General features: G+C 37.0%; 1 protein-coding gene across 7 annotated transcripts in view; it reads right to left on the bottom strand.

Moving 5' to 3' along the window:
- The window catches only part of LOC140491292 (protein CASP-like), a 618,172-nt gene that overhangs the window by 37,712 nt on the left and 566,648 nt on the right, over nt 1-13,812 (bottom strand). For 6 of the 7 annotated variants that reach the window (XM_072589273.1, XM_072589277.1, XM_072589275.1 and 3 more), the window contains one exon: nt 368-12,459. The exons of the other annotated variant lie outside the window; for it this stretch is intronic. In XM_072589273.1, the coding sequence (XP_072445374.1) occupies nt 11,673-12,459 (787 nt within the window). In that variant the 3' untranslated portion in view covers nt 368-11,672. Of the gene's footprint in view, nt 1-367; nt 12,460-13,812 lie in introns of those variants that run through there. 7 annotated transcript variants of the gene reach the window in all.

Genomic DNA, 13,812 nt, shown 5'->3' with positions numbered 1-13,812 from the left:
TTATAACTAGAATGGCCTAAGCTATTGATCAGAAGATTTTCATCTAGCAGGTGCAAAACATTCAAGCCTTTACTGTATGGAGAGAACAACTGGACTTCTGCTCCTAGTTAGTGAAGATATAAATATGATCCACAATATGAAACAAAAATAGTATGAACTTGCCAGCTGGGACACAAATGCCATGAGTGCTAAACTAACAAGGTTACAGTGAGTGTTGTTATACCTGGAAAAAGAGTAGACTTATAGCCAAAGAAAGAATCTTAAAATGACAGCAGAAATAACATGCAACCATATGACCTCTGTGTAATGTAAAAAAGTGTTTTTTGTCAAGGGATTATGCATAAATAAAGACAATGCAGGCCATTGCTGTGTTTGTATAAAAGATATTTACTTCAATTATCACACCTAGGGTGCTAGTGAATAATACATCATGTGAGTTTCATACAGTGATATTGCTTCTCCATATCATATAGGGACTGTTTACAGTGCTGAGAACAGAGTATGCTATATGGCTAATCACCAGAGACAGAAAAAAAAGCTAGTTCTGCCAATGGAGGGAGTAGATTCCACTACTGCCTGCCATACAGAAAAGTTTCAACCAGTTCTAACAAATACCAAGAAAAAACAGTTACGAAACATGGATCACAGTGAAGAAAATGGGAGGTGTAAAGCTGTGTGTACAAAAATTACAATTTTTTTTTGGTCAACTGGGTTTATTATTTGTGAAATTTTTTTGTGACTACCTGTGAATAGCAAATTCTAGAAAAGTCTAAGACATTTAGTGCGTGATGGCAAAAAAAATGAAATACTGCTAAACTGTAAGACACCACAACACACTTGGGGTGGGGTGGGAGAGCAGAGGGAGTAAAGACAATAAGCGTATTAAAATAGTCCAAGTCAGTGTTTTATACACATGTGCTGCAGTACTACATGGAGCAATTCAGACATGGTCTATCAGTGGCAAGTCATTATTGCACAAATGCTTCATGAGTAGTTCCAAATATTCCCATCACCTCCCTCAATTAAAAAAAAACTTTGTAAATAAAACCTTCTTTTCTTTCTACTCCGTATTCAACAACTTGACTTGCAGGAGGCTCTAGGAGGCTGAAACAAAAGTTACAACCACTGTCTCACTTAAACTTATGAACCATAATCAGATGTACATGCTAAAAATTATGACCATGCAAAGTAACGGATATTGTCAACTGGCCAAACTCAGCAGAAATAAATTAAATTCATCTGCTATTAAACACTTTACAATTCAAAAGATAAAACCTGCAAATGATAAAATACGAAAGCAAAAATGCTAGAAACACTCAGCAGATCAGTCAGCATTTAAGCAGAGAGGTGGTAAGTTAAAATTTCAAGTGTAATCAAAATATTTTCTAATCAACATGATCAGAGACGTTATTACACACCTTCGGAGCAGGAGCAACTTGAACCTTATGACCCAGAGGTAGGGTCACTCACTGTCACTGCACCATAAGAACCCTTCAGGTGTTACTGATCATAGTTGAATGAATGACAGCTGACATGTTAACTTACTCGTCCTCACTAAAGGAGCATGAATAACTCATGCCTGAGAGGATAGCAATAGATGCTATTCTATTGCAACCAACCAAAATAAACTCAAACTGTTGGTAGTGAGCACTGCAGTACATTATTTTTAAAAAATCCCGTCAGGACAGCAGCCTTCAAACAGAACAAGGTGATTTATAAATGAGAAAAAGGTAGAATCAAGAATGTCACTTTATTCACATATGGGCTGCTAACTCTGAGCATGGTGTAGGTTTGGGCAAAGTGGGCCCTGAAACAGTCGTACAATCTTTCTTCATTCTATACAAATTAAAATTCAGAATTTCCTAACAGCCTTTGTTCCGAAGTATATTTAAACAGTCCAGTGATATCTGTTTTCAGGGTGAATTCCACTTGGTATAGGGACAATGAATTTGATCCCACATCTATCTAAAGCAGATCCCACAATACTTGTACCTTGCTATATCTGAAAATAGGATTGCTATACCTGAATGTAGGGCTCAGATGACATTTTTATAGCACTGAAGTAATGTTTGGAGTGAAGACATGGAAGCAGGTACATACTAAGACCAGTAAGCAAGCACTGGATATACCAACACTTCCAAACCTGGGATACAATGCTATCTTACAACTCATTAAATTCCCTTCTTCCCCAAGCGCTAGTGCTAAACCAAGCTTCTCACAACTTCGATGATACAAGCATTGCTCACTGGTAAATATTTGGTCAACAGTCCTGAGCTGTTGAAGAAACGGCTGTTTCTTCCACTAAAGAAAATGCAGATTTGAGCCTTTATCACATCCATTAAATAAATGATTCAGATTGTTAAATCTTTCCTGTTCTCAGCTAGATATCTCTGAGCTAATGCCACCTAACTTGGCAAAACAATCCATCTTGACTTTATTAATCCTACCCCACAGGAAGTACAGCTGCCACCAGATGGCCAGTGTGGAGACATTCAGAGCCAGCTTGAATGCTTATCGACCGAATAAATCAAGTGCTGTCATTAACACAAGGAATTGTGCCTTCCTGGTGTTTTAGGAGTCAATGTGATACTATCCATTTTATGTGAATATTATACATTACTCATTAAACCTGTGGCCTGTCCTCTCTTGCTCATCTGAAAAGTGATGTGTGCTCGTGAAGAAAACTAGAAAAAGAATGAGAAAAAGAATTCTGGAAAAATAAACCAGACTTCAAATTCTTATATCTTTAGGGATTCCAACAAAAGTAGCTTCTAACATACACATCAATCAGTACAAAGTGGTGTGAAACCATATGGTGCACCCAGTTATTGTTGGCTATGGTAGCTAGTCATGTGTAACTGCATCATTTTCATTTCTTGCTTTAGTAACCTTGCAACACTTTATATCTATAAAACACAGCTCAGTAAACTTTAAACCTTAGATGAATCTTGAACATCCTGGTGCCAAAATAACTCAAAAATGAAAACTTGAGCCTACATAAGCAAGGGAAAGAGAGACCCCCTGGAGACACATAGCATATCCTACCCATCATGATCAATACACTCCGACAATTGCAAACTCAGTGCAACTGTCTCCAGTGGAAGTACTATGTCAAAACAGATTTTCTGACCACAAAATGGTTCCTTTTTGTAAAAAGAATGGGTGAGAGTTTGTTAAAACCACAAACAGTACAAATTGCCTACTGAAACTATTTTGGAGTTCTTCCATGGACTGCAACCCATTTGCTGGAACAGGCTAAACTACAATGGAGCCTTGAGGGGAGTCTATAGTAAGTATAAATATGAATACATTGAAATTGTAGATGCTCTGTTTCAAACAGTGTGGGTTTCATTGGTGTTAAATGCAAAATGATCGATTGAAATAGAGAAAGCATTGATAGAGGAATCTTTGACAAGTAGGGAGCTTTACGTTTCAAATACTAGGAATTACTGACATCCCTATTATTGATCAAAATCTTTAAAACAACTGTATTGCTACTGGTTGCTTAAATGGATTACTAGCTAACTAATAACTGGTTTTCAACATTATCAAACTATTAAAAGGCCAGATCTTAAATCTTTTAGTGACTGATAAGTTTTCAATAAATTACAGTCCTTGTAACAGGTTAAACTGCAACGGAGCTTTCAGGGAGCCTATCATGGGTATCAGAAGCAGCAGGTTATAAAAATCTGATATTCTAGATGCATAAACTGGAAGTGAATTATAAACTTCTGGATATGCTGGGTATGATAATGTAGTAATTATTATTGAACAAATAATCGAGAAGCTTGGACATTAAAATCCATATGAACATGAATTCATATCTCACCATGGCTACTGAAGAATTCAAATTCAGCTTAATAAAGCTAGAAGAAAGAAAAATCTGCCATCGGTGCTTGTGAAGCTGCCAGACTGTTGTAAAACTTAACTGGGTCACTTGAGCCCTGCTTGCCTTTATCCCAGCTGTCCTTTTTGTGTCTCCAGTTTCCAACGAACATGATTTCACTTCCAAAGCAAGCTGCTCAGTTGCATCAAAGTACTTCAGTAAACTGAAGTTGAACAAGATGCACTTTCACTTTCTTAGCATGACTAAAAAATTGACAATAAATGGCAACCTTGCCAGTGATCCCTATATTAAATTGAAAAGAAGCTTCATTTGAAGTTTGTGACCCTGGCTATATATTTGCTGCTAGTTCTCAGCATTCAGCAAATCCTGTCCACAGCTTAGCTTTTAATGAATACAATAAATACTTCACGTTTGTCGATAAAACATGAGAAACTAACCCTTTCTAAAGCAACATACAACAATAAAATCCTGACTTCTATATAGCGCCATTACAACATTCCAAATAGTCAAAAAACATGACTTGGGCAGTTTGAAGAGATCACCAAAAGTATAGGCGAAAACCCATGGGGGTTTTAAGAATATATATAGTTTGGGGAAAATGGTAGAGTTGCCACTCAATGCTAATGGGTAGAATGCAGAAAACGAAGTAACTTGTGACTCAACATGATGATTGAGGTGGTTTTGGAAGGAAGTGGATAAAGCTATGACGGGATGAGGATGTTTGGGGCTGGATGGGGTGCAGGGGCAGATAAACAAGTGGCCAAAATGAGGAGGTTCCTGAGGGACACGAAGACTGCCCCTCTTGGGTGTTGAAAGGCTGTGTATGTCATCCAACAATTCTGGTTTTGAAAGTATTTTGCTTGCTATATTTCTCTTCATTTTATTTGTTATTTTTATTCATTTTTATCAAAACAGTCACTGACTCTAATATAAAATCCTTTTGTTATACATTTACATATGGGGAAAGGTACAGGAAAATTGTATCTGTGATGAATTTGTCAGTTGACTGAACTGTACTATGTGAGTTTTATTGATACATTCCTCAAAGAGAAAAAAAATCAAGGTTATTAGGACTATAGAAAATGGAAGGAACTAAGTATCTCCTGCAAATAAAGTCCTTTAAGTGAAACATATTAATTTGATCTATTGTTAGCTATTTCAAAAAACCCTAACATTATTTACCGATGAAGCAATGGTGGGCTCACTTGCCTCAAATCAACCTTCCGTTCCTGATTTTCAAATAGCAAAAGGTCAAAATATAACTTGCTATTTAAGAGAAAAGCTTGCTCTCTAAAGTCAACTTTTTATGTAAAGAGAGCTAGGCAGCTTTTGATTGAAATGTTACAAATACCAAGGGATGCACTGGGCATTTTTGTTTTTCTGATAAAGATGAGAGTTGAAGTTTTATGGAAGAGAGCAATGATGAAATAAATCATTGAAGATGGCAATGAAGGAATAAAAATAGAATGGAGTAAGAAGAAACAGAATGCAACAGTCAACTAAATAAATAATGGAGCAGCACTTCAATCCCAGAGGGAGAGTACTGATTTGTGTCTGAGTTCTTAATTGTTTGAGGAAAGCCTTGACTCTCCACACCAAAGAGAAGAATTACAGGAACTTGGTCATTTTGTAGTTACTTCAATCAACCGACTCAATTTGTCTTTGAAGTAAATTTAAAAGCAGCAGTTGTGAATATGGGCAAAATCCTTTCTAATTTTCTGGCCATGCAGCACAAACTAATCCAATACAGACCAAGTAAATCCTAAGGGAGACATTTCACACTGAAGGTGGATAAACAAGCATACTAGTGGCAATGACAGCTATTAGAACAGAATATTCTTTAGATTAATGGTGTTACTGATTCAAAATTCACAGATTTAAAAACTCAAATGTTAACTGAAAAGAAAACATCTCCAAACGTGGTGCAGGTAAGTGCTTAAAAACAACCTAATTCTAAAGTACTTATCTGATTCCTTCCTTAAAATACCATTTTTATCATTGGCAGCTCATTGGGAAAACTGCATTCTACGTCACACATTTAGCTAATGTCAATCCCATTTCTCTATGTTTCTAAATACTAAATTATGAAATCAATAACAGGAAACTTATTGAATGCAGAATACAGTGTAAACTGGAAATCTGCGATAAATAAAGAAAATGCTGGAAATATTCAGCAGGTCAGGCAGCATCTGGATAATGAGGGTAAAACAGTTAAGGTTGATTACCTTTCACCTTTTTTGAACTAAAATGTTCTATTAACTGCTTCTCTCTTCACAGATACTGAGTACTTCCAGTATTTTGTTTTTAATAGGAAGATTTAGATGTGCAAGAAGTGCACATTAATTAAACCATTAATGCTATAATCTGGATACATTATAAAAAAATGCCAATTTTGTGTCATCTTAAAAACAGACAGCAGAAAACTTCTGATTTGATGAAGAATTACAACAGTGCTTGAAAAAATGCATAATAATTACATTGGAAGCAATAATGGTAAAGCACATTCTCAGGAAGTCTACCAATCTTTTTAAAGGTTCTTAAATAAATCATGATTGAAGAACAAGTTTACTTTTGAGGTTAAATGTAAAGTTGAATCTAGACTACTTTAAGTTTGAGAAAACAGTTTCAAGAAGTAAGTGAAAAATAGACTCTGATTGCAATGTAGAAAATGTACAGATTCAATAAAAATTGACAACTATGTTCTTTGCGAAGCAGACCCTGCCAAAGAAAATGGCTGGTTTTGGATCCCAAAATATCAACATGCTACATGAAAATGACGTAGTGTACGCTATGTGTTACTTCAATAGAAAAGTATTGCCAATAAAAGGTGGCCAATTCCCAGAACGTACAGTCAAAGATTTATTTACACGTGGAATTTTAGCACAGGTATAACCCCAATCTATGACTGGGCTTCTGTACTTGTCTATTCCAAGTCACGCAGAATTGAGTACATTTTCGCTGTTGAACAGCAAACAGTTCCAAAGCATCTTTTAAAGAATTCAGAGTAAAAAGATTTTTTTACAAAAGTTACAATTAAAAATCTATGGAATGTCAGTATTGCTTTTTATAATAGTGCTTTTGAGAGAAAATGTTCACCAAAATATGTTGGCGAAGCCACCAACAGGAAGGGTTTTATAGAAAAATACCTCTAAAGCTCTGAACAGAATTTATTCTCCTTCCGTAAGTTCTGACTTTACAAATTTTGTGCTTACATAATTGTATCACAACAGATTTTAAAAATATATTCTTAATAAAATATGCTCTAAGTGCTTTGGGGGAATGTATTCCAATTATTTTGGCTGTTGCATGTATTTCTGTCAGTGACAGCAATCAAAGTGACCTATGGGTATGACAGAGTTTGACTCTTTCACTCCTAGCGTACTATCCTAATCAAGGCACACAATCAGTTCTGCTGTTTTGCTTCTTACTATTTGAAGTAGCTTGAAATTTTAGCATTCAATGCCAGCATACACAAACTGAGCAAGGGTTCACAGGAATATCTGCTTTAATCATTATCTCTTAAGGTGGCTTGATAGTGCAGACAGCAATCTCAGAAGATTTGGGTGCAAAGTCACCCAAAGCAAAGATTAGGGCAGGGAGAGTTACAAAGATTGGTATTTCCTGATAGCTATGTGGGCTGAAAGTGGAATGCGTGTTGATAGTCTCAACCTAGTATCTAATGGACAAAACTCTTCAATGCAAAGCCTTTGATGGCAGGCTTTATGAGTAACAAGCTTAGGTTTCAGGAAGTAGATGGAAATGGTTCATACAAAGTACCCCAGCATAGGATTTAAAATTTCAAATAGAATCCAGCTTTTCTGTAGAACTGAAACTTATCAGAATTACAAATATTTTATAATACTGCAGCAGCACAAATATAACAGGCATCAATTAATGACAGTGGAAAATGCCACCAAGTCCAGTCAGCTTTTTAGGACCTTTTAAACAGGGGATGTAGCTCAGTATGTGATTCCCTCCATTCTTACTGCTAAACAGATCTATGGCTGCCAATGTGTTTGGAATTTTCCAATTATATTACTTCACTCTTGAGAACCGAAAAGCTTTGTTGCCAAATTGTTTGCAAGCAAAATTTACAAGTATTTCAAGTTTGTAAAATTAGAGGGGGGCCACAATTAATGCTAGGTTCCTCAGAAGGCATTGGATTAAACACAAAATCCATAAATACATACTACCAAAATTGTACGTTACAAATTTCTTGTTCTGACCAGGTTATCTGGTGAGATTAAAAGGATGTACATCGTCAAATGAAATAAAGCTTACTACTTCCACCAAACTATCTAAATTTAAAAAAAAGTAAAACTTTAATTTGAATATATATATATATTTATACTGTATATAAAATGCCTGGAAACCATCCCCTTAAATGCAAATTGAAACACAGCATCGGAATATATTTAACAGATTAATATTCACTTAATGAAACTGAAACACATCACCTGAATTGTAAATCTTCCAGCTGAAGCAGCCTAAAAGTGATTGTGAATGGGAGGGAGGATTTCTATCACAGAGAGGAAGAACAGAACTTTTTTTTATGGTTCTAAAAAGAAAAAGTATAGATTTCCCAATCAGTTGGACCTAAATTCCAAATGAATAAATTAAGAAAATGGAAATAAAGTAAAATGCCTATATTGTTCTCAGAAAATCAGCTTCAGGAATTAGTTATAAAAAATAAAATATTTTTAAGACTTTTCTACAGAGGATACTTCATTCCAATAGCATTAGAATTAAACTCAAACAACTCTGGTTATTGACTGCTAAGTCTTGCATATCAATGAAAAATATTTGCTTTTAGGATCTACACATTTTCTAAGGCAGTGATCTGCAGTTTGTAGTTATTAAACTTAGTTTTATGTACAAATTATAATGAGCATTGTATGTCTTATGAATTACCACGCAATACTAAAACTCAAACAGCAATGACAATGTAGAGGCAAAAACTATGATTAATTATGGAATACATAAGGGACAAAATAAAGATTAAAATGAATAAAACCACATGTCTGCCTGCAAAAAAACACTGCTGCTAATACAGCATTCCTTTCATCATTCTATGTAGGCTGTATAGACAATGTTCTAAAAAATAATATCTCAGCAAGATGTCGGCTTTCGATACTATTCCAAGTTTTTGCAATAATCACTGTGTTACAGTGGCTCTGGGACAACCGTACAGCTACTTTTAAATCCCCTGTGTGGACCCTGCAGAAACAGACACTACTGTAAACGTTCCTGGGATAAAGTTATTACATTCTAAGAAACAGTATCAAAATCTGAAGCTTCAAGTTACATTTACATTGATTATATTATGTTCCAATTAAGTTTTAATTTCCTGAGTTGTCCAGTCTTAAGCACACATTACAAAGTAGACTATGTTAAGAAGGGACATGAGTGCTTTAGAAGAGGATGAAACAACAGGTGGACAGGCTACCATTCCTCAAAGATATTTACTTATGAAATTTTTCTTTGCCAAGTTAGCAAAATGAGAACATTGTCAAAAACGTGGGCCTAGTCCCTGATCCTCCTTCCTTTCTTCATAAGGATGCCAACTCGGGCACGATGTCTGGCAATAGCCTTCCTCATCTGCAACCAAGGGCAAACATCCAACGATATTATATTGTGCAAAATTATGTTTAAGTGATACGCAAATTATGGTGCAGAATTACAAGGAGCAGTAGTGCTGCTACAGCAGTTAGTCTAATGCTTGTGTTAGAGAAGGTTGGAAACAGAAAACTGTGTATGGTAAGTGTCAATTGTTCTGAAATATTCTGTTTGATCACCATTTTATTCACTACAGTCTCAAGTGCAAAGACTAAAAGTAGTCGTAGGGCAGGAAACTAATACATTAATGAAGTGCAGCGTTACCTTTTGTTCTCTGGTTAACTGGGGCAAGCGTGTGTAGTGGGCAATACAGAGATCAGAATGGGAGGGAATGGTCAGTTCTCTGATTCACTGAGATTCTGATCTTTGGGCAAATCATACTACAGAGTGGACTCCTCTTCAGGAGGTAGGGAAATATCAGGATTATCCCTGATCTTTCCTCAGAACTGCCCAACAGAGCAAAAGAAGTAGATTCTGTGCATCACTCATCCTTTTGGACCTGGCTGGTGAATAGTAATTGAAACTTGCCCTATTTGTCATATACAGCTTGATATTGAGGAATACTCTCTTGTGAACATATATTTGAAGGATTCATTCTAACTTACTGCCTGGCAGCCTCCTAGAGCCCTTCCCTATGACTAGCTGGAGTTGAATCAGCACCATCTGTACTTAACAGCTAAGTGCTCAATCTACGTGTACAGTTTTATGTATGAAATATATGATTATTTAACATATCATGCAGGTAATGCATTTTTCCCTATAAACAGTCATAATCTGCTACAAAACTACACACAACTCACTGCGGTGCAATATCAGGTATATAACTCCTCAACCATAATTATTATAGAAAACAGAATTCATATATTATAATTAAAATGACAGGTTATGATTGTGCTACACAGTTACTTCAATGGATTCTGACCTAAAAGACCAACACAAAAATCATGATGCAATTTACACTGAGAAACAACGTCTAATCAATATTTTGGAGCTTGAAAGATGTCAAGGAGCCAATATTTATCCAGTGAAACTTGTAAAATATCCCAAATACTGCCGGCAGTCTGACCATCTAGAACAAGACTTGCTCCCTTTCATCCCTTCCTAACAATGGATAGAAAAAAAAGCACCTATAAATAAGCACAAAAATATTCTTGTATACTGAAATCATCTACTGTTAGTTTTAATTAAAGATATGGCAAGAAAAAAATATGTAACTTGTGACAAGCTAACTCATACATGCCTTACTGATGACACAGCTTATTGAGAAAAGGGTGGCAGTAACGCACTTTAAATGTGCATTGGTACGTATGAAATCAGTCAGACCTAAGAATTCACACATACACAACTTTCTCTCTCTCACACACTCTCTCACACACATAAAGACAATATGAGGTCTGATCAGCGTGCTTTGTGGTTTAGAGGTTAAAAAGCAGGTTATAAAATACCTAGGTTCAGATCTTGTCCTGATTTGGCCTAAAATGGAGTGTATTAAACAAACCCTGGCCTGCAGAGAAACCAGAGTCAGTTAAAGCTATGAAACAATGTGCACTACATATCATTATCCTAAATTCACATACAAGAAAACACTAACTCACCTACCACATCTTTTTTGACAATTTTTTTAAACGTGACCTTTTTTTAAAAAATAAGTGGACTAAATGTGTTTTTTTTCCTCTTTCAAAGTTTAAAACAGCAAGAATTCTCAAAATATCTAAGAAACCAAACTAGTGTGTTTAGAGTCAGATGACTGTGCAATCTCTCAGTGGCAACTGAACAGCTACAAAATTCTAGTCATTTGAAAATTCTCCAATCTTTTTCTGGTTAAGAAGTTAATAGTGTAATATCGCTCTGCTGCCATTTTATGGCAAAGGAGACCCCTCTTTAGCCGATGGGTGTCGCTGCTTGAAGCCCACTTGGCGGAGGGAGAAGGCAAAGCTGTAACAGTTAATCCCAGACAGTTTGAAAATCAGTCATGACACAAAAACACTTCGGGGTACAAAAGCTTAACTGCATGTTTCAACTCTTGCTTTGAAAATGCAATGATGAACGGAACTTAATGCTCTCCTTTTCTATATGCACCTTGGCCTATGGCATTTTTGCCCTGTGGCCTGCAGGGCATTAAGTGCGTGACAGGATAAAATGAGTAAAGAATGTCCAAGGTCTCTTAATACCTAACTCTCAGGAGTTGTGCATAATTAATAATTTAATCTCAAAATTCCCATTCAATGGGCTCTTCCCGACTTGCAGCTTTCTCCAAACGATGAATAATGTTGTTCAAGTTTGCTGCTTTCTTACGCCTTAAACTGTTCTCACGCAGGCTTGTTTTTTGGGCAGGCGAGGGGGTGTCAGAAAAGTTGAACAGGCCTTTCTGGAAGCCTTTTGCGGAAGAGGACGTGGTGCCTCTGCAATCTGTGTTCGTTCCAATGCTCGCCTGCTGCATCAAAGAGGTATCTTCTTTCAAATCTCGGGAGGTCTCTGCTACAGTTGCTGATGTGGAGGCGGATGAGGTAGAGTTGTCCTCTTCTACAACTGACTGGGCCGAAGGCTGGTTTGTTTGGAATTCCTCCAGGGATGTTCCTGACACATGTGCTTCTCGCTGTAATCTCTTATTTCGGCCCGGATGCTTCATGATGCCCTCATCTTCACTCTCAGCATTAGGAGATACCATGGCATCTCCTTCTAAATGGGACGAGTCCTTTGTATCAATCACTGTGGCATCTTTAATGTCAGGCTGCACAACAGACTCTGCATCCTCATCGCAAACTGACTCCATCTGCCCTTCCTTAGGGGTTACACACCCCGTGCTGTAATTTTCCATTCCCATGGCATTATCCTTTTCTTCAGTCACTGCTTCCAAGTCTCCTCCATCACAGCTTTCTCCTTCTGAGCTGTGTCCTGTCCTATTTCCTCTGACAGATGGAGAGCCACTGGATCCTGTTTGACCATGAGGCCCTGCCTGCACTTCTTCGATGAACAGCTCCCTTCGAATGCGGGACCTGAAACATAACAATATATGAATAAATTATTAAACAATACTTACTTATTCCAGAGATTTTCCTGAACTTTTATTACATTTACAAAAGACCTCTAAGGAACAGACACATAGGTACAAGGTTAACCAAAGGTAGAGGCATTTAAATCTAAACTCTGGAATCCCCTTCTTGTAATGTTCACCTCTCTACCTCATTTTACTGTTTACAGGCTTCTTAAAAACTACTTCTCCGAAAAGATTTCTGATAACTTTAACTAATAAAATATTCACAGAGCTCAGTATCATGCTTAGGTTTACAATGATCCAGTTAAGTACCTTTAGTTACAGTCATGGAATCATACAGCATGGAAACAGACCCTTTGCTCCAACTTGCCCAAACCGACCAAACATTCCAGCCTGGCGTAGTCCCATTTGCCAGCATTTGGCCCATAGCCCTCTAAACCCTTCCTATTCACGTACACATCCATGTGCCTTTTAAATGTTGCAACTGTACCCACTTACACCACTTCTTTTGGCAGCTTGTTCCACACATGCACCACTACCTGTGTCAAAAACATGCCTATCAGGTCCTTTTTAAATCTTTCCCCTCTCAGCTTAAACATATGCCCTCTAGTTTTGGATTGCCTCACCCTTGGAAAAAGACCTTGGCTATTCACTCTGTTCATGTCCTTCATGAATGTATAACCTTTATAAGGTCACCTCTTAGCATCTGACTCTCCAAGGTAAAAAGCCACAGCCTATTCAGCCATTTCCTATAGCTCAAACCCTCCAGTCCTGGAAACATGCTAATAAATCCTTTCTGCACTTTCTCAAATTTAACAACATCCTTCCTACAGAAGGGCTCTCAGAATTATATGCAGTATTCTAAAAGTGGCCAGACCAATGTCCTGTACAGCTGCAACATGATGTCTCAACTGCAGTACTCAATGTTCTGACCAATGAAGGAGAGTGTATCAAAAGCCTACTTCACCACCCTACCCTGCAACCCCACTTGCAAGGAAATACAAACCTGACCCCTTGGTCTCTTTGTTTGGCTCTACCATGATTTAAAGTTGCTACATAATTATAAAAATTGCTGCTATTCAACATTATGAATGTTTACGTAAGGGTAAATAGCTGTTGATTATTTCCACGAGTGACACAAGGGTCAACTTTAAGATAAGCACAGAAATTAAAGTGGAGGTTAGAAAACTAGCTTTTTACATAGAAGACATCAGACTCTGAACAGAAGTTCAATGGATTTCTCAAAGTGTAATTCATTGAAAGTTGAACATTTGGTGTTCTTAGCAGGACTTATACACTTAATGGTAAGGTCCTAGGGAGTGTTGCTGAACAAAGAGACCTTGGAGTGCAAGTT

The sequence above is a fragment of the Chiloscyllium punctatum genome, chromosome 19 (assembly GCF_047496795.1).
Source record: "Chiloscyllium punctatum isolate Juve2018m chromosome 19, sChiPun1.3, whole genome shotgun sequence".
NCBI lineage: Eukaryota > Metazoa > Chordata > Chondrichthyes > Orectolobiformes > Hemiscylliidae > Chiloscyllium > Chiloscyllium punctatum.
Note: the sequence above shows the minus strand (reverse complement) of the source record. Positions and strands in the feature narration are given on the sequence as shown.